The 20,060-nt window shown below is 52.8% G+C and overlaps 8 protein-coding genes across 8 annotated transcripts; 2 read left to right on the top strand and 6 right to left on the bottom strand.

The window, feature by feature from the left end:
* Positions 1-400: 400 nt before the first annotated feature.
* On the bottom strand, positions 401-2,253 carry ASPACDRAFT_34093 (uncharacterized protein; the record flags this gene model as incomplete). Its single annotated transcript, XM_020200015.1, has 2 exons — positions 401-2,055; positions 2,163-2,253. 2 exons carry the CDS (start codon positions 2,251-2,253, stop codon positions 401-403), a joined length of 1,746 nt encoding a protein of 581 aa, XP_020053243.1.
* Positions 2,254-3,068: 815 nt separating this feature from the next.
* Positions 3,069-5,018, top strand: ASPACDRAFT_34129 (uncharacterized protein; the record flags this gene model as incomplete). Its single annotated transcript, XM_020200020.1, has 6 exons — positions 3,069-3,164; positions 3,230-3,404; positions 3,469-4,521; positions 4,636-4,732; positions 4,801-4,865; positions 4,912-5,018. The coding sequence occupies 6 exons, from the start codon at positions 3,069-3,071 to the stop codon at positions 5,016-5,018; spliced, it is 1,593 nt and encodes a 530-aa protein (XP_020053242.1).
* A 1,076-nt stretch (positions 5,019-6,094) lies between these two features.
* ASPACDRAFT_1890745 (uncharacterized protein) lies at positions 6,095-6,911 on the top strand (the record flags this gene model as incomplete). The annotated part of the gene is made up of 1 exon (XM_020198585.1): positions 6,095-6,911. A coding segment is annotated over one exon (522 nt), but the record flags the coding sequence as incomplete, so codon positions are not given.
* ASPACDRAFT_124869 (uncharacterized protein) lies at positions 6,892-9,201 on the bottom strand. The gene is made up of 2 exons (XM_020196758.1): positions 8,656-9,201; positions 6,892-8,555 (listed from the first exon to the last, which is right to left on the bottom strand). Exons 1-2 carry the CDS (start codon positions 9,047-9,049, stop codon positions 7,378-7,380), a joined length of 1,572 nt encoding a protein of 523 aa, XP_020053240.1. The 5' UTR covers positions 9,050-9,201; the 3' UTR covers positions 6,892-7,377.
* Positions 9,202-9,341: 140 nt separating this feature from the next.
* On the bottom strand, positions 9,342-10,463 carry ASPACDRAFT_46427 (uncharacterized protein; the record flags this gene model as incomplete). The annotated part of the gene is made up of 4 exons (XM_020201779.1): positions 9,342-9,749; positions 9,829-9,897; positions 9,955-10,118; positions 10,184-10,463. The coding sequence occupies 4 exons, from the start codon at positions 10,461-10,463 to the stop codon at positions 9,342-9,344; spliced, it is 921 nt and encodes a 306-aa protein (XP_020053239.1).
* A 799-nt stretch (positions 10,464-11,262) lies between these two features.
* ASPACDRAFT_54267 (uncharacterized protein) lies at positions 11,263-13,159 on the bottom strand (the record flags this gene model as incomplete). Its single annotated transcript, XM_020202856.1, has 3 exons — positions 11,263-11,284; positions 11,343-12,974; positions 13,041-13,159. The coding sequence occupies 3 exons, from the start codon at positions 13,157-13,159 to the stop codon at positions 11,263-11,265; spliced, it is 1,773 nt and encodes a 590-aa protein (XP_020053238.1).
* Positions 13,160-14,916: 1,757 nt separating this feature from the next.
* Positions 14,917-15,743, bottom strand: ASPACDRAFT_46425 (uncharacterized protein; the record flags this gene model as incomplete). Its single annotated transcript, XM_020201778.1, has 3 exons — positions 14,917-15,334; positions 15,399-15,553; positions 15,618-15,743. The coding sequence occupies 3 exons, from the start codon at positions 15,741-15,743 to the stop codon at positions 14,917-14,919; spliced, it is 699 nt and encodes a 232-aa protein (XP_020053237.1).
* A 1,424-nt stretch (positions 15,744-17,167) lies between these two features.
* Positions 17,168-18,710, bottom strand: ASPACDRAFT_33441 (uncharacterized protein; the record flags this gene model as incomplete). The annotated part of the gene is made up of 2 exons (XM_020199959.1): positions 17,168-17,934; positions 17,990-18,710. The coding sequence occupies 2 exons, from the start codon at positions 18,708-18,710 to the stop codon at positions 17,168-17,170; spliced, it is 1,488 nt and encodes a 495-aa protein (XP_020053236.1).
* Between the last annotated feature and the right edge of the window lie 1,350 nt (positions 18,711-20,060).

The following is a 20,060-nucleotide window of genomic DNA, read 5'->3' as shown; positions in this document are numbered from 1 at the left end:
AGATGATGGTGTTGGTCGTCAGAGTGGTCAGCGACTCGGGTGGCTTTTCTAGGACGGTGTTAAAATGAAAGGTGAGGGACAGGCAGAAACGGGGGGTCTGCCAATGGTTTGGACCGGTCGCAAACATCATTCCGAATGGTTCAGACCCGAAAGCCTAATGGAGCCTTTCCAAGTGGGATGCTGCAGCTACAGAGCTGTCTAAGGCGCTAAAGTTGGCTATTGCTTGTGACAGGCTCATCGGGGCATGGGTTGTATGCACATGGTCCACTTGGAGCTGCGTGGCGATAACTTGGGGCTTCTGCTGTTCCTATGACCACAACCATTGCCAATGTGAGTCACGTGGGTTTAATCTCTAAATAATAATTAACACAGCTTCTTTGACATCCAATGACTCGCTTCATTATATCATAAGTGATTCAACGTGTACCCCCTCCCGGGCGCAGAATGTATACTCAATCTCCAATCGGGCCGCTGACCCCCCACCCCCTGGGAAATACGTATAAGACAATGCCTCGATCCTCTGCCGTATGGAAATCTGTTCCATGCACTGTGGTGCCATTTGCTCTAGCTCAGCCGCACCGCCACTGCCACTCTCTTCAATCTCGATGACCCGCTCCACTATCCGAGCAGTCAGGATGCTATCCCACGCCGCCTCCCGCATCGGTTGCCGTCGCAAAATCTCGAGGACTTGACGACGGACAACCGGATGCCGGCACTTGACCCCGACGATGTAAAGAACGGGGATGAATCCGATCTCCGGCGTGAATGTCGCGCGTGCTGACGACCCCACATACCGGTGATGCGCCGCCGCGACCTCGCCCGCAAGTGCGACGCATTGCCGGAATTGGGGCAGAAACTTGTCATAGTCCATTTCCCGGCCGGGTCCGTATCCCTCGAGGAGTATCAATGCGATAGTATATTGCAGGCGGAGGAGTGTTACGAGCGGTTGGGTGTTAGATGCTGGCGCAGAAGGGCTGCTGCTGCCGCCTGGTAGCTGCAGGAAGAATTCGAAGCGACGCGACCATGTTTCCAACTGCCCGCGGACGGTGTGGTTGAGGCAAGAAGGTAACGGTGGCATCGTACCCGTCGGGGATATCTGGTGGCGGGTGTTGCGAAGGCGCATTACCTGAGTGACGAGGATCTGGAGGTAGTCGGCGGCTTGGTCGAGGGACTGGAAGGGATTGTTGTCGAAGAAGACAAGATGGGACATTTTGAATGTCTCTTCGAGGTTGACGGGAGTCCAGTCGACCAGGAACATGACGGCCTGCATGTCCAGGCGGCGGATCTGTTGGGTAACCTGATTGATAATCGCTTGGATCCCTGAAAATGGGGCATCGTCATTGGCATCGCGGCTCAATGTAGCGTTGTTGTTGATGCTACGCGAGAGCGCCACCCCCCCGCGCAAGTGCTTGACTGCTTGGACGTTGTCGCCCACCAGATGATCAAGAGAGGTGAAGAGGTAACAGATCATCAATGTGACCGCTATGGTTTGGGTGCTGTCACGCTTCTCCGTGTTCAGCAAAAGTTGAATGGCGCGGTTATAGTGAATCAAAGGGACGTGACCCGGTAGTCGGTTCTTCAACGAAGGTAGTTGATACTGGGATCCATTATCTGAGTGACCATCCAGGTACTGATTTCGGTAAATCAAGGCCAGGGCAATGGCAGCATGCCGCACTGCTGGCACTGTTTGGGCGAAAAACATGAGAGTTTGTCGCCATGATTCGCAAGGGCGGTATCCATTCAGGTGCTTGATCGAGACATCCCTGAAAAAGGACATTATCTCTCCCTCAGTCGACGCAGTAACTGGTAAGATCATGAATGGTTGGAGATTCCGCAAATTGAGACCATGGTATTTCGAGTGCCATCGCGCGGACTCGTACGCACTGATCGTCGTACGTGGGTGGTAATTGTTACAAATATCTGCTCTGCCAACGATCACCTTATGATGATGAGTCGATTCTGTCTCAGCCTTCTCGACCTTGGATGCGAAGGGCGTTTCACTATAGCCATCGCAAGTGCGACCGGTTGAAAAGCATTTCAAGCATGCGGGTCGAGCTAGATCGCATCTTATCCGTCTTATCCTGAGAAATGTCAATCTCGTAGTCCTCGACTGACCTCCATAATGCAAGAAGTGAAAGTCAAGACATACTTGCATGTTTTACATCCCAGTCTGGACTTTGGAGCGAACTTGCGAGGTTTTTTTCTCCAAGCTTGATTGCCCGCCTTGGTATTCTCATTCTTCATCTCATCCATCGTGGCGATGTGACCTGGATAAGATCTGCAAATGCGCACTGTTTTAGGCACAGGTCTTTCAAGGCCACCACATGCATGCATCGACATCGAGAGGTGAGCTTTTGGGGCGTCTAAAGAAAGTTTGAGATGACAATCCGTTTGTCGGTTCACACGCCAGTGAGGAAGCTATCGCCACATCCCTTACGGTGGGCGGCTGGGTGGGAAACGGTGGACAGTAGTACAGAGCACAAACAGCCGAAGCTGGGGAAAGTCTGAACTTAATGGATTTGTTCGTACAAGCGGGGGTACTTCAATAGGAGTTTCCAGTGATGGCAAAGGATTGCATAGGTAGATAGCTTAGAGTCTACCTAATGTTGGGACCCATGATATGACTCCGGGACTCACTGCATTGATCATGGACTCTTAAATCATACCTTACCTTTCAAAGACTAGTAGCACAGATTGTGAGGGGATTGATTGGTCAGCTCGTACAAGTGGGTCATCAAGGAGGCTGAGTCGAGCCTATCTGACTATTCTGGATAAGGCGCAAGTATCGGTGTAAACATACAGACAGGAGCACGAATCTCAATTAAATCGTAGTTACACAGGCTGAGGTTGTAGAGAACCATTGATTGGTTTATTCGTACAAGCGGAACAGAGAGCGAAGGAGGTGTTTTGAATTGATAGGCAGAATACAGCTGCCTATTCAATCCGTCAGATTGGACGTTACGACCTTAAGGGCAAAGACAGTATAAATAGTTCCTAAACATCGCAACCGTTTGGGCAATTCCAAGAAAGCCAGCACAAGGATCAATAAGAAGCCATCGGGATTGAAAATGAGCCGATTTGCGAACGCACTATTCTTTTTGATGAGCTTGGGATTGACAGCCCACAGTTTACATGATCGGGCCATGGCCTATGGCTTTGACGACGTGAGTTCGCAAGTCTACGATACCACATTTGCCCAAGGGTTTCGAGCTCCTGACGAGTCATCTAGATTGAACCATCAGCCAACCTCACATGGGCACCATGCTTTGATGCCTTTGGTTGTTCCAGATTGGAAGTCCCTTTGGACTATGCGAATAGAAGTCTTGGTACAACGTCGATTGCCTTCATCAAGCTGGCTGGCAAAAATGCCACCGTCGAGTCTCCAAGCATTGTACTCGTACCTGGTACGATCTCATTCGATCATGGCAACATTGTTTGTACTTCTTTTACTGGACTGACATTCACCAGGCGGCCCGGGTGGATCTGGTGTCGACCTCCTCCTCACATACCAGACTCTCGTCGGGCAAATGTTTGGAGAGCAGTACAACTTCGTCTCCTTTGATCCTCGCGGTGTGTACAACAGTGGCTTGCATCTAGACTGCTTCTCAGGGGTTGCAGAGGCAAGATTGGCTTTCTATCGACTACACAGGACAGGCGCTTCTAACATCTCTTCGACATCGTTCGAGGAACAGTACTATTCAAGCTCTATTTACGGCGAACGGTGCAACAATGCCGTGGAAAACAAGTCGCCCCATTCGTACTATGTGACTACGCCCGCCGTTGCTCGTGACTTGCTCACATTTACCGAAGCTGAGGCTGAGATGGCCGGACAATCACCATCAGCCGCTAAATTGTGGTGCTATAGCATCAGCTACGGCACTGTCATCGGAAGCACTTTTGCTTCCATGTTTCCTGATCGCGTTGGGAGAATGGTACTCGACGGTGTTTTGAACGCAGAGCAATATTACAACAACTATTGGACAGACAATGTCGATCAAATGGACGAGGCCTTGGCAACGTTCTCGACCTTCTGCTATTCTGCAGGCCCTGCAAATTGCTCATTTTGGGGTCCCACGCCGGCCAACATCACGGAAAGAATGGATGGCATCATCCGTCAACTTCAGAACCATCCCGTTGCGCTGAGCGGCGTCGGCGATCCAGATCTGCTGCCAACAATGGTCACCTATTCAGACCTGAAGACTCTCTTTCTCAACACACTTTACACCCCTCTCGCAAGTTTTCCTAGCATGGCCGAGATCCTACGCCAGGCCGAACAGGGGAATTTCTCCGCTCTCGCCGGCATGTATGACCAGTCAAATTCTATAACCGATGCCCGTCTTGCCATTACATGCACCGATTCCTATCGGAGAAACAAGCTTACTACCATTGAAGAGTTCAAGACTTGGGCGGAGTACACGATATCCAAGAGCAAGTACATCGGTGATATTTACCCAATCTATCTAGAAGGTATCTTATGCCGATCGTTCCGACCGCAGTTGCCTGATAGCATGGACATTCGGGGTAGGCAACACCCCTCCTGGCCCTCCCTCCATCTTTCTTGCCTTTATAGCATTCGATAGACTTTATCCTCAGCTAAATGGGTGACCAGCTGCACTGAATTCCATGTCTAACCAGGCTGTGATGCAGGCGATATCAGCGCACTAAAGGTGCCTACGGCCTTCCCGATCCTCTTTGCGAGCAACACCATCGACCCCATCACGCCGTTGATATCGTACGTTTCGGCCAAGATAGCATCACCATTGGCTATCGATTTTCCTAACTAACAATATCTCATTGTAGGGCGCGCAAGATGTCCTCTCGGTTTGCCGGATCGGTGCTTTTGATGCAAGAAGCCGTTGGTGTAAGTTGTTTTCGCTTCCTGATTGATCTCATCGCCATCTCGACTAAGAGTGTATGCTTACACGCGGAATGTTTCCGTGGTATTCAGCATACGGTCATTGACCAAGGGGCGTCGGACTGTTACTTTGGAAAGATTCAGGCATACTTCCATGGCATAGTTCCATCGTCGAATACTACCTGCCCGCGGCAGTACACTCCTTTTATAGATGCCTCCCCTTTTTAATGGTTGTCAAAGCTGCACCAAGGGAAGGAGATGGAAAGTCCAGTCAATTTCACGAAAAGATCAATCAGTGCGACCTAAGTGCTGGATGGTTTCGTCTCCACTTACGAATTCCTTTGGGGAGGACTTGGGCGAGCCTGCGATAAGTTAACCGTTCGTACTGTTTCGAGGCAACTGTCGAGCTCAATCATATACCTTGGAAGCCTTCTCATGTCGAGTACTGACCAGACCGCGCTCGGTATCTAAGGATGTATTCCAAGTCGTGAAGGACCAATCCCCTACTAGTATAGTTTTGACTGAACAGGCTCACTCTCTCAATCTACCTTGTGCAATATCGCAGTGCCTATCTAGTATCGACGAAAAAGACAATTTGGTAATCTCATGGAATGGCGGGTGTGACATTATGACCGAGTCAAGGGTCTTAGATAAGGTAAACATTGGCTTAGGAAAAGCGATTGAGGAAGAAAGAAAGATACCGGCATTCCTTTAACCGATGAATGAAGCGGATATACGGGCATCGATGTCTAAGGGGACTAGGTAATACCAAGAGAATGACTACTTCGTATCGCGACAAATACCATGTAAGGTCGAGTATCCATGGCCTGACATTCATCAATCCCACCTCCTGGACAAGGCTACGAATGGACTCCACCCAAGGGGTCGGTGGACCCTGGAGGACCCGCTTCCGCAGCCTCATCATACAAGACTAATTCCTCCGCCCCCAAACTAGATATTCCTGCAGGGCGCAAAAGCTTGATTTCCACCGACGATATGACGACGGTGACCTCGCACCCGAGTTTCTTTCCTCTTCCGGTGAAGCCCAGGATCATTGTTGAAGTGATGATCGGCGCAAGCACAGTCGAAAAGGTTGAGTCAGTGCCAGATAAGAAGCATTTGCCAGAGCAAAACGAGCCCGAACTCCGCGACCGCATGCGCTCTATAAAGAGCCTGCTCATTCCCAGCTCACCAGCTTTTCCTCCATCCATCCAAACCATCCTCCCAAGAAAACCATATTCAAATTTCCTCTCTCTCTCTCTCCCGCTGGTTCTCAGATTTGTTCACAAACACCATCCACCACAACCCAAACCCCGCAACAGCCGAACCCAACCCAGCAACCATGATCCCCAAAACCCTCCTCCTCGGCACAGCCACCCTCCTGGCCACCTGCGCCCAGGCCATCGAGTTCAGCGTCATCATCTCCACCGCGGGCGACGACTGCGACCACAGCTTCGGCTCCTCGGACTACCACTACCTGGAGGTGGACGGGTCGCAGACGATGGAGGTGCTGACGACGGCGCAGTGCCTGTCCGTGGGCGAGGACGAGTACGACGTCGACATCGGCTGGTCCAACCTCAGCGGCCAGGACTACGTGCCGCCCATCTACGCCTGCCCGGACAGCAGCTGCTCCAGCGGCTGCGCCCTGCTGTGGGCCGCCACCGAGTCCAGCAGCACCCAGTGGACCAGCTCGTGCGAGCACGCCTACAACGCCCCGTACCTGTTGGTGGATGGGATGCAGAATCAGTGATTTGCTTGTGAGGGTTGACTTCGTTGCACTTTGTGGGTGGGAGGAGAGTGTAGGGGCGCGGAGAGGGTGCGGTTAGGGATGCTGGCTGGGGATAGGTGTATTTGCTTTGACACGATATGCTGCGTGTGTTGGTGTGGGGATTCTCATCTTATTCTGCTGAAGTTGTTTATCGTCTGTTATCGACAAATCGAAGGGTACACATGTTTGTGTAGGAAACAGGAGATACTCAGTGCTTTCAAAGGAAGGAATGAAGTTATTAGACGAGTCAATCTACGAACTGTGCTCGGGGACTATGGACGATTATCGCGGCTACTCGGCAAGGACAGCTTCTTCTGTTGAGTATTCTCGCTACAGCGGTAACCGCCTGGTGACTAGGACTATATGTATTAAATACGTCTGCTTATGACTTTGCCAGCAGATTTCTCGAATACTGAGTGGCTGAAATGGTCGTCCGTGTCCACTTGTGATTACAAATCAGACACGAACCCGTCCTCGACTAGAAGTTGATGATTCTTCCTGATTTGCTACCCGTCATCGATGGCTTCCCAGACCGTTCGAATCTCATGTTGCGAATGTGAGTTGGACGAGCAAATCGGGCCCGGGAAGGTTGCAAGGCTCTTTGCGACACCGATGTTGCCGTATAGTGGTTCGCTTGTTGGTGTATTGAGAGCGCCAGTTTCACGAAGAAATTTGGAATATTATCGCGGGCGGGGAGGAGTGACGAACCCGGGCCATGTTGCGGTTTGGGTAGTTGAGAACAGACGAAAACCTATTATATTAGTGATCTCTGATCCACCACACCAAGCTCAAAATACTCCTTCCAAGCCCGTCGCCAATCGTCCGCGCGGCTCTCGTCGAAGAAAAAACGCCGTAGGACCCCCTCGATCTGATCGATGGATCGATAAGAGAATCCACCACACCGTGGGGATGGTGGGGCCAACATCACCATCCCAAGAACCTCCATCTTAACCAGCCAGGGCAAAGGCGACGTCCTTGGCGGTGTTGCAATGACCGTAATGATCCAAATTCCGAGTTGCTGGAACCAGGGCTCATCGAAGAGAGATGAGAGTGATCGTAGAAGGCGCGCGCGCTGCTCGGCCTGCCGGAAGATGACAGCGCACGGATGGGAGCCCAGCGCGCTGAGATCGTCTGCGAGCGAGACCAGAGCGATGTTGATGCACTGTTCAAGGCTGTTACTGGGGGTGAAGGTCAAACAGCGCCAGGTCTCGCGGGTGGTGACGTCTGTGCCCATCCCGCTATAGAACCAGAAAGAAAAGTCCGAAAGAAGGTTGATCACTGTCGGAGTCAACCTGCCCGATCGAGCGAGATCTTGGAAGCCGGGCGGTAGGAGGTCCTCCACGCTGGTGGTATCTGTGGCTGGGCCTGGGCTTAGAAGCAGGAGAGGGGGTTCATCGGACGATGTTGGCGGCAGATCCACTTCCTGCTGAAAGCCGAGGTTCATCTTCAGATGAAACTCTACCATGATCCTGTTGACGAGCACCACCTTGCCCAGGGGGGAATGCTTTGGCAGCATACCTGGGGCGGTGCTGGACCCTGAGAGTGTGAGCTGCGACGCCCTGGTGGGAGATTCACGAACGCGCATGATATTCTGCAGTCCTTTCAGGTGCACAGCGCGAGACTCGTGGAAGCCCAGACACTCGTCGACGGAGATCATCGTGCAGAGACTGTGCAGCAGCACGTCGTCCACTCGCTGGGCGGACAGTCTTTGGCGCACGGCCCTTAGCAGATGCTGCCGATGCCACAGGATTGCCTGATGAGCTCCCCTACTGCCATCCATTTGGTACAAGATACACAGGCTGAAGGCTGCCTGGCTATGAAAAACCTCCTGGTGTTCGAAGGTCCAGGCGAGGAGATGCCTCGCGTAGCTGTCTGTTTCTACCCTCCCCAGGCCCACAACTTTCGCATCGTACGGGAGAAGGACATCGTACACTGCAGCCGGGTTTTCCGGACGCGGCTATGTCAGTTCGGGCTCAAAGCAAGATTTGCAATCAACGATGAGCACAGATTGGGTCGCATAAGCCTTACTCACAGTGGGCGAGAGCCTGCAGCGCAAGCGGTCCGCGAGAGTTGGGGCCTGAACCCTCGATGGGGTAGAACCTCCCTGCAGCAAACGCACGCGCCGGAAGCTGGCCAGCGCCAGGGTCCTCGGCCTCGGGCCCCCCGCATGCCGATCCCTGTTCGTCTGCCTGACGAGCAGGGGGTTCGCCCGTGGGATCACTAAAATTGAAAGTAGGGAACCAATGGAGAGCTTGAGTGAAGTTGTCTGCCTTTCCGTTTGCACGACCCGTCGTAGTTGTCTTGTGGGGCCGTGAGCATCGCTTGTCGCTGGTCTTTGCAGCCGCTACTGCGGCCACGTATGTGTTTATCTTCCGGCGGTTGTGCTTGCCTTGGGTCGAGGAGGGCGGGTTGTAAGGGATAAACATGGCCAGGTATGGGGAAAACTGTTACATAATCGATAGTGTGATGAAGTTCTGGATGCAAATAAATGAGACTCGGTGGGACTACAGAGATACGAGGCAGCTATCTTCACCTCATTCTCCCCTAGAGTCTTGGTCCACTCGAATGCCGGATTGAGATACGCGGTGGGCGCGAAAAAAAATAAGACGTCAGAATTCTCGGCTTTGCAAAGATGGCGCCAAACCGCATTCGGCAATCTAAGACTCCGACTATCTACACAGCAGCCGAGGCAGTAAGCTGAAGCTATTCCGAGCACCCTTACAGCTCCACATTCACAGGCGCAGCAGTCCCCTCCTTCGACTGCACCAATCCAACCGTACACGACCCACTCGGAATATCCAGAATGAAGTCCCCACTCCTCCCATGCTGGCCCCGAATGCCCACGTGGAACAACTGCCCCGCATCCCCGGACTTCAGCATGCACTTGTAATTCTCATCCGCCTGCCGCAGGAGGTAGTGCGCCCCGCCATCCGCACTGTACTTCGCCCGCACTGCCCAGAAATCCGTATCCGTGTTTCCGAACCCCGTAGTGAAGTACACCGGCACCACCGGCGAGAAACCCTGCGGAGGGATCGACGTCGTCCACGCGCTCCGCCTCTCGCCCGTCCCTTCGTGCGTATGCGCTAGTTGCGACCATTCAAACGTCTGGTCGAATTCGTTTTTGATCTTTAACATCCTTAGTCAGTGGAATCTACCACACCACGCACACGGAAAGGAGAGTCGAGCAGAGCAGGGACATTCCTACCCGTGCGAATGCGTAGGTATTGAACTCGTCCTCGTCGTCGTCGTTGTTAATCTGCGTGTTCATGCCGTCCTGTTCATCTTCCGTCAAACATGGTGCTGGGGTAACACATTTCCAAAGAAAACATACACTATTCATCGGCATATGGAAGGTTGACCCCTCGATGGTCCACGTGTACACTTGCCCACTGTCGGATTCCTGCAAGTTGCAGGTGCTGTCCCGGTCGATGTAGAAGGTCTCGCCGTCTTCGAAGGTGATGTCCAGGTTCCACGTGTCGCTACCGGTGAAGATCCCTGACACGGTCAGCACCTGGGTTCGAGTCCGAGAATAATCGTGGCTCTCTGCCACTTGAACATACCCGTTGCATATTTGATCCAGACTGCAGGGAGGGTCTGACCGCTCTGTATGTTATCCCAGGCTTGGACGTTCAGCTCCTGCTTGCTGATGTGCGCAAATCGGATGTGCTTTAGGTGCACTGGGAGCGAGTTTTTGATCGCGATTTGGGTGTAGTAGGTTGTGCTCGTGACGTTGACGTTGTCGGTTGGTTGGGAGTGTGCGGTGGAGGGAGAGGTTGCTGATGGAGACGATTTGCCGTAGTTAGCAGGGACTTGCAGTCGCAAAATGGTGGGATTGGACATACCAGTCACAGTAATGAGTAAAAGAGGTAAAAGAAGCATCATCCTCGACATGACAGCCAAGTTCTTGAAGAAGTTATGATTGATACCCATACTGCCGTACTATATCGGTAAGAGGTAGCTATGTTTGCTGAGCATGTATCGCAGGATGCTTTGGAGACGTTGGGTGGCACTTGTCTGGAACTGCCTACTTTATAACTCCTTTCAACTCATACAGGCTATGTTATGCGATGTTCATCAGGTGAACAAGTCTTGCTCTTTTGTGAGTGGAAGGAAATCCTCTCGGCTCGAATTGCCGCCTTCTTTGCGCCTTCAGGGCTCTGTCACCCCAGCTGATCATTCAGCTCGGCATGGCTGGCGCTTACGATGAGAGTGCCATTGGTTTATTGATAATCCTTTTCTTCACGGTATATTCAGCCTCGGACTTACCGAAATCCAGTTGTCGCTGGGCTGGTTTGATTCAAACTACTAGACTTTAAACGCGGTTTCCCATCCGCGGCTGTGCCGGATCATCTGCAATTACACCTTTAGCCTGGAAGGCAATAAACCCAAATAGTTCAATTTTTTCTTCACTGGCTACTGAGATTAGACTACCCTCGGGTCTATAGACAAGACGTAACTCGAAAAACTCCAGCAGGTTTAGAACTAGAAAGAACGTGACTTAGGCAGATTATATATCATGTACATGACGCTGACAGCAGGCAGGCAGTAGAGTCAGTCAAGCTGGACCTGGAGTAAAGAGACAGCCCCCTCCTCCCTGTCCAGTGTAGCCTGGCCGCGACTGCCCCACACAGGAAAATAATTAATCGTAACACTGGTACCCCCTAGAGCCGCCAACGTCAGCCTTTATCCCGCAGAAGCACAATCAGAGGGAAAACTTACTTGGACCCCTTCCAGCCCACACACTTCCAACAATCAAAGAAGTGCGTCGGATCATACCGCTCTTTCACCCCAAGCAGAGCCGGATAGTTCTCGCCGAAGAACGTCTCCTCCCACTCCGGTTCCAGGTACGACCCCTCGTTCACGTAGCACCCGCCCCGCGGCGTTAGCTCCTTCAGCGGCTGCACGGTCTCCAACCACCGTTCCTGTAGCGCGGTCTGGTTCGCTGTGGAGCGCACGTCAAACCACCCCCCGGTCATCAGCACATGCCACAGCGCCGAGCGCCACGCGGGGTGCACGCTGGTCGTATTCCCGTTCTGCACGTTGACGGGCGTGGTCATGATGACCTGCGTCAGGGCGTACTCCTCGGAGATTAGGGTATTACTCCGACGGACCCCGTCCAGCACCGCCGTCACCAGGTCCGTGACACTTCCCGGCGACGCAAAGAGATCGCGCGGAACCAGCCGGCTGGCGACGGCTTCGTAGATCCCGCCCGGCGTGAGCTCCGTCGCGATCGCCTCGGTCAGCGTCAGGAAATCGGTGTACTTCGCGTACGTCGTGTAGTTACTCTCGGAGACCTGGATCAGCTCGGGATGGGCCCGCACGGCGGCCACGAAATCCCGCGTCAGCGCCGGCAGCGCCGTTTGATTGTTTGACGGCAACACCAGGTAGAGCTCGACCTGGCTGGGCCAGTAGTAGGCATGGCCCGAGACGTTCTGGGCGGACCACAGGGGCTGCGCGGTGGCGTGCTGCGTGAGCAGCCACTCCAGCGCGCGGTACTTCGGGTCATCCCCCGCCGTCGTCGTGTTCGTGATGAAGCTGGCCTTCAAGGAGTAGACGTTGATCTTGACGGCGGGGTAGAGCTGGAATTTGTAGCTCGTCAGAACGGCGAACGTGCCGCCGCCGCCGCCGCGCATCGCCCAGAAGAGATCCGGGTCGGAGCAGGCGTTGATCGTACGGAGCTGGCCGTCGGCCGTGACGACCTCGAACTCGACCGCGTTGTCGACCAGCAGCCCGCGCGAGGGCCCAAACACCCCGTGGCCGCCGCCTTGCCCGAACCCGCCCGCCAACCCCACCGAGCCCTCATTCCCGCCCGTCACGTCCATCCCGAACCCCTGGAAGTACGCGTACACGTCGGACGCCTGCGCGCCCGCCCCGATCTCCCCGATGTGCTCGTGCGAATCGGTCGCGGGACAGTTCGCGGCGGTGAAGTTGGCGTGGTAGGTCATGTTCTTCAGGTGGTGCGTCCAGATGGCCAGGGTGTCCGGGCGCGTCGACCGTCCGAAGTAGTCGTGGCCGGTGTTCTTGATGCTGATCCGGAGGCGATGCTGGCGTGCGAATCGCACCGCTGTGGCTACTTGCTGCGCCGAGTGGGCGTCGACGTACAGCGCCGACAGGCGGCCGAGCTGGCACTCGTCCGACTGCACGCTCTCCCCGTCGAGCGGGTTCAGCGCGCAGCTTTGGAGCCCGCACGTCTCCCAGTTGAGGCCCGTCGCCGCCCCGTAGACCTCGGTGCGGGGCTGGTTGAGGAGGTAATTCTTCTGGGCGAGGGCACAGGAGGCCGGGTCGTAGGCGAGCGAACTGTAGTAGCAGCTGGCGGCGAAGGGGACGGTGCGGTGGAGGTTCCCCGACAGGCTTTTGTTGAACTGCGTCCATTCCTCGTTGGATGGCCAGCAGGATTGTCCCGCGTGACAGTTGTACTCCACGGAGGAGCTGGTGTTTTGGAAGGTGGTTGTCGCGGCAGCTATGCTGGGAAGAAGGTCCAGCGCCCAGAGGGCGGACGCGGCCTGGACTACTGAAAGAAATGGTACTCGAACCATGCTGTGTAGAGAGGATGGCCAGGTTGTGTGCAGGGCCCCAGGGTCTCAGAAAGAGGATTGTTATCATCTCGGAGTGTTGGGTGCTTACTTTAGGGGAATATTTATACCCCGGTAGGCTGGTCGGTTTGGCCAGACACGACATGATGGAAGGATGCATGTCAGTCAGTAGCCGAGCTGAGATCGACAAAAGCCCTCAGCTCAGCCTCGTCTATTGTGGAGATCGCAGTATGCACTCCAGTGCTGTGCTGGCTGTAGGTTATAAGTTAACAAGCCTGTGTCGATCAACACAGCCTAATTGGTCGAACATCTGGATTTCCTGTTTTGGCCTAGCGGGAGGAACACCGGCGGGAGGAACGCATCCACCACGCCTGTTCCATTACAGTTAACCCATGGGGCTAGTTGAGCAGCAGCGGGCGCAGCCTCTCAGCTTGGGTCCACAAATCGGTCATCTTGTTGAATATGGGTTTAACGGGCACGTCAAGAACACCCCCAGCAATAATCACATCGTCAATTTCACCCGCGGAGTGGACACTCACGATGTGAACAGCACGGTTGGAAAACACCATAATGGCCAATGGTGTCGGGTGGATATGGAGGTGGGTGGACTGGATTAATTGGTTGGTGTAAAGAGTTGGAATCGGCGGATTGGTCAATTAGAGGGCGCAAAGTGTCTTATGTTATTTATGTTACACTAAAGTCTCAGACATTTCTCAGAACGATTCTACTATTATCTTCTCATCTTCACACAAGACAGGTGTCTCGATAAGTTGCTCACATCGGGCCCGAGTAGGGTTTTTTCCAACTTGGGTATACAATCTTGAATACTCCGGGGGAAGAAAGGGAGCAACGCCACGCAGATTAGAATCTGCAACATCAGGAAGAGCATGCATATCCGTGCATGGTTATCTTAGTATCTCCTCTAGCGCCAAGACCCGCCCTTTATCTATAAAGATGGGATTGTTTACAGCATTTATTGAAACCGTAGCTGCTCTATAATAGACATTATTATTAACGAGTATATAACTGCTTCTTCGTTTCTATTTGCATTGAATAAAAGTTTCCTATGCTATATCATAGTACCTGAGACCCCAGGAAAGACTTTAAGGCAGTTAGCTGGCTATCTGACGTCTAAGAGATAGATAGACGACTGCCGCTAAAGGGACTGTGAAGTCCAAGCTCAGTTTAATCCTGATTCTAGGTAATGGTAAAGTAGGCGCATACTGCTTCATGTGGAAGTAAGTGTTAAATGCGTGAAGTAGCAAGTAACATGAAGCACAGAGGTATTCATGTTGCAGCAGCGTCCCTTGATCTAACTCCTTAAAGGAAGCACTTATGCATTGGCCGGGGAATAATGTCAATGAGGCCCTGTCATCTGCAAAAAATATACCATTTACTGGACTAACTTTCCTAGGTCTTGGAGCTTAGTCTCGTGGGTCCATATCCCAGGGCCTGTCCATATCGGCCAATGGCTCTGGGGAGAATCAGTTCTTGCCCCATTCAAGCTCTAGGTGCCCCTATCGCAGCCCACCTGTTAATTGACGTTTGTGTAAAGCAAGCTCATGAAGGTAGATAGATATCCTTCATACAGATCAGATAAACGGGAGAGCCAGCCTCGTTCCGCACCAGCAGAATATTAACACCATACAAGACTCAAACGTCCAGGTGTAGTTTGGAATTTGATTCATCCACAGAGTTAAATAGATATCTTCAAATGGTTTACCAAAGAACGGAAAGCATTTTAGGTAAGGTATCATATTTCAAAAGGCTGCGGCCACAAGTGCAGCCGCCGCAGCACCTCCAAAGAACAGAGTCGAATCATGGGTAATGAGTGCCGCAGCTCCGGTGCTGCTCTGGGTCGTGCTATTGTTGGTAGTTGTGGAGGCGCCAACAGTAGCAGCAGCCGGTTTGCCGCTGACTGCGGGGTCCGTGCCGGTAGCGGAAGCATCGGGGGCGGTAGAGGCAGCCGTTCCGGTGGCTAGTACAGTCGCAGGGGAGGTGGCATCTCCAGCACCGGTAAGCGTGCCCGCAGTGATGGTAACGGGCACAAAGCAGCAGAGGTCATCAGTACCCATGGTCGTGGTATAGGTCCCAGGGAAGTCCGCCCCCGTGCCCGAAATCATTTCGGTGCAGACCCCGTAAGTAATCCCTTGCACCGAACAAGCCATGGACATATAGCTGAACGGGGTGGGTTAGCAAATGATCTCTCGCAAGTCTGACAGGGAGGACGAAGGCCACGTACAGATCATCTTCTGGCTCCCCGAGGAAATAGCTGGTGGTTTGAGGGCCGGCAACAATTGTCATACCGGGTCCCATGCCGCAGTCATCGCCGTCATCGTCATCATCAATACCAGTTGCGGTCGGACAGTTGACAAGGTAGGTAGTAGCAGTTGCAGCCTACTCTGTCCGTCAGTCTGTGATGCATGAAATCAGTGCCCCGTGACGGGTGGTCAGCACTTACCACGCCCATGACTGAGCCCACCAATGACTCGGCGTCGGTATCCGGGATGAAAAGGGTAGTGACAATGTTCTCAGCCGAGACAAGTGTAGCGGCAGCCAGGCCCAGAACCAATTTCAGGTGCATCATAACGGCAGAACAAAAGAACTATTTGGTGTAGCGATGAATGAGAATGATGTGGACGAAGCAACAAAAGCTTTGCAACAGAAATAAAGAAGGGGGGAGGTATCAGCCTCGAACAAACTATCAGGGACCGGAAGCTGAAGCCTTGCCAAGAGAGGCTAGTCTGGTCGAACCCCTGCTTGGCAAATTTCCCTTGGGGTTTAGATCTTGGGTCACTAGATCTAATCGAGTCGTGGTCAATCTACATGGAGACTAGTCGCAGCTTGGCCCAATTTCATCCCCGATATGAGCCAATAGTTCGTCAGGCCCAGCCGATGTGCGGGCGAGATGCCCGGAGGGTGGACTTCAGCGGCATTTTGGGTGTACTCCTGGAGAGGGGAATCACAAGCGAGGTGTTTTTTTTTGGAGGTCACCCACCACCGTCGCTGTGAGATCGTGGCTTCAGCTTTGCTTGCTATGGTTTGGCATAAGTATAACTGACTGCATTGACATGCGGTGAAGGTCGGGCGCAAGGCTGATGCGTATACTATGAGTGTATCACATCTTGCGTGTAGCCTTCAAGTGTTACCTAGCGTGGTTCTATGAAGTAATAATCAACCGCTAGACTTTATGGTCCCGCCCCCCTCATCTAGTATAATTTAGTGCTTGTCTGCTTGCTCATACTACCAAGTAACCATGGACATTTTACAGGTATGGTCCTCCAGCTTTGGCGAATTCTGAACGATTGGATATGGTAGGGCTACGCAGTCCCTACGGAGCCCCTACCGAATCCGACTCCGTACCCCTGCCATATTCAAATTTGTCATTCACTAGGTGCAGCTCCTGTGATAATAGCAGTCAACCGCCCATGAATCTCACCCATCCTTTGTGAAGTGGAGTGACTCAACTTCCATGCACGAGTACGGGCTCCTATCAGGGTCCCAAGGTCGACGTCCATGTTAGTTGAGCGTTCGAGGTCTCGCATAACGCCCGATGGCCTTGCGCGCTGAGCAGGTGGGCCGAGCCAAGCCGCATTTAATATGCCGTCGGCGGCATGCATTGCACACTCCCACCGCGTGTCGACGGCGGGACCGCAGTTCCTTCTTCCCTAGCTGAGTACTCATTTTCGCAAGCAGGCATGCAATCCCGCAGACAGAGGCCAACTTATGAGTTGCACAGCAGCTACCCGAGCTACATATCGAGGGTTCATTCAAGGGGGGTGGAACGCAGAGGGGCGATTACGATATGGGCAGATTGCGATACAGTATGGAATACTATAATCTGTCTTCGGCGGGCAATCCGAGCGACCAATCGGATTACTTAGAAGCCTGTACAATCCACTAATTAGCGCAGCCGATCACTTGTCACCCTTTAGCCAGTCCCTCGTAGGGCTCAGCACTTTACGTGCCTCAAGAAAACAAGTACAAGCTCTCAAAGCCACCAGTACTGGTTTAAACGGAATTGCGCGTGATACGGGCGCGCAGCCCACGACGTGCGCTTGACTTCCCATCAAGTGAAACTTTCCTCTTCGCAGATATCTCGGATTCGAACTCGACCTCAATCTCGGCTGCCCGGTCCTCGATATCCTTAATGCACCGTTGCGCTTGTTCTTCCATTTGAACTATGTGCCCTTGCACCTGCTCCTCCATTTCTTTCATACAGTCATTGACTGTGTTGCGTACCTCGATGTTACCATTGTCGATCTCTTCTTCGAATTGGGCTTCCTTCTGGGTGCATACGTCGTAGAGCTGATCGCGACACTCGGCCACGGCACAGTCGACATAATGTGCGAGCCGACGATCAATTGTCTTATCAATGTATCGTTCAAGCCGACGTCCGATCATCACCATGTCGGCCTCGGGAGAGCTGTCTACAGGCTCGAGCTCGCGTGCCAGACGGCGGTCGACGTCTTTCGGTATGGCTAGCAGATGTTCGCGTCCGGATCGAACTAACAGTCTACGGATCAGGTCATCAGAAACACCACGGAGCTCGTGTTCAAGATGCGCGAGTCTCTGATACTCTGTCTGGCCGCGGGAGGAAGCGCGCCGAAAGTGAGTCAGGCGGATCGAGGACGGTGATCGGGAAGGAGCCCGAGTGCTCGGCGTGTTGACTTCAGTCGCAATATCAGTCGGTACTTCAGTTGGAGAGCCTATCGGTTGGGGGGATAGAAGGTGCATCTTTTTTCGTCGTTCAGCGTTGGGTGATATTGACTGTGGGTCTAAATACTATTATTGAACTATTACACAAGGTGCTATGGCAAGGTGAGAAGATACCTCTGCGCCGTTTTGCTAGCACTCCCTCCTCATATACGGGAGGATCCACCTGCTCGGACACGGACTCCCGGCAATATGGAGGTGGATCGGGCGACAGAGCAAAAACACGCCAATCTTTCTGGCATACTCCATGGCGAGCGGTGTTTAAAGGCACTGCCTGAAGACTCCTTTGCCGCAGGGCATACACGAACTCTTGTAGCCTATCAAGTTCGTTATCGACAAATTGTCGTCCGGAGAAGTGTAGACGGAGAATTTTGGATTGACAAATTCTGGCAAACGAGTAAAATTTCAAGTCTCCAGGTATGGCCGGTATGAGAGAGTCCATGCCGGATGGACTAAGAACGATGCCGACCGTGTCGAGGCTAAGACTTAGTGTTGAGACGGCCGAAACATTTGTAACAGGCGCCGGGAGCGAGGAAAGGAGGCGTGTTGGACAGAGAGTGTTGTTGCTTCTCCGAGCTAGACCGCATTTTTCGACTCGTTCGGGAGGGATATTCAAAGTCAGGACCTGGGATCTGCTGCTCGAGTTAGCGACGCTGCCCGAGTTAGCGAGAGTTGTCGTGATCGAAAGCAAGATAGATGCTTGATTGGCAGTATCTCCATGCGCGATAATTTGGCCTTGGACGATACGAAGGCGGGCAACACAGAAAACATCAAGGTCAGGTGCGTGAACAAGGACTTTCGAGACCCATGGTCGGTTTCGCGAAGTGTTAGTTGTCATTCTGTTGCTGCGAAATCCGCTGGATTATTAAACGATAACCCTCGAAGAATCGAGTAGCCCACCCACCCAGGCTTTGAGCGACGTGGAGCAGCCCTGACTCGCAATATAAGGGCGGAAGAAATGGAATGGATGAATAGGAGGGGGGGAGAGAGAAGATTGAGAAGGTATGAGCTTCTGAGCCTGGTCACGAGTACATGCCCAATCTGAAATCCACGAGAGAAAACAGAGAGTCCTATGAGAACACAGGAATGGCAGGACTGGATTCGAGGACGACAGAGAGCAAGTACCCAGGAAGGAGAAACGAGAAAGTAGAGATGCGGTCTGGTCACGAGTACATGCCCAATCTGAGATCCACGAGAGAAAACAGAGAGTCCTATGAGAACACAGGAATGGCAGGACTGGCTTCGAGAGCGGCAAGATAAACCAAGGGGAAAGCAAGATGCGGTCTGGTCACGAGTACATGCCAAAGGCAAGACTGGCTTCGAGAACAAAGAGGGGATGGGGGAGGGGGGATGGAAGATGATGTTGAAGAAGAAGAAGAAGAGGAGGAGGTCGGGGAAGAGGAGGTCAGGGACGATGACGAGGACGACGAAGGCGGAAGGCGCGGGCGGAGAGACGCGTCCCGTCCCGTGACCGCTTCCTCTTATTGCTGCCTTCATAGGACGGGTGATTTTATGCCCGATGACACTATGATGACTAAGCTATCAAAGTTAACGTAATCGTCAACCGAGCGAGCCACGCAAGCGAGCGAGCCAGCAGATCCACCAAATGCAGCACCAACATGGATTTTTGATTTGTATATAAATATATGGTGTTTTGAAGCCTCAATTACACCATTTTGAATGTCTTTTTACACAGTTCTTCGATTTGGACACCTCGTACGTATATGTCCTTGAACACCGCACTCGCTGCATCTGGGAGGTGCCCGGCGGCGAGGCTGATTCTGATCCTTAATCTGAAGGGCTTTATTTTTTTATACTCGCGTTGGAATGCCTCCCTTGCTTCGTTAACAGTGAAGCCGTTAAGGCCTGTAAGCTGCTTATTTCTTCGTCGTTTCTTGGTGTTTAACCTCTCATTTGCCCAGCGGAGTTCTCGAACTTCCTGTTCCAACAAAACCGCCCGGTTTAACGCCATCTCAGCGCCTTTGAAGACGTAGTCCAAGGCTGACTTCATTGGTGTATCAGCTACACTACTAAGCAGTTGTTCAAGCCTTGCCTCTTGCTTCTTAAACTGATTTGTATTAACAGGCGTCTTTGAGATTGTTGACCGAGAGTCTTGGCTGCTTGGCCGGCTATCAAAATTCTTATAAATCAGCTTGTCAAGCATCTGGTTTGGATCGTACGGAACTAA

The sequence above is a fragment of the Aspergillus aculeatus genome, assembly GCF_001890905.1.
Source record: "Aspergillus aculeatus ATCC 16872 unplaced genomic scaffold ASPACscaffold_15, whole genome shotgun sequence".
In the NCBI taxonomy this organism is placed as follows: domain Eukaryota; kingdom Fungi; phylum Ascomycota; class Eurotiomycetes; order Eurotiales; family Aspergillaceae; genus Aspergillus; species Aspergillus aculeatus.
Note: the sequence above shows the minus strand (reverse complement) of the source record. Positions and strands in the feature narration are given on the sequence as shown.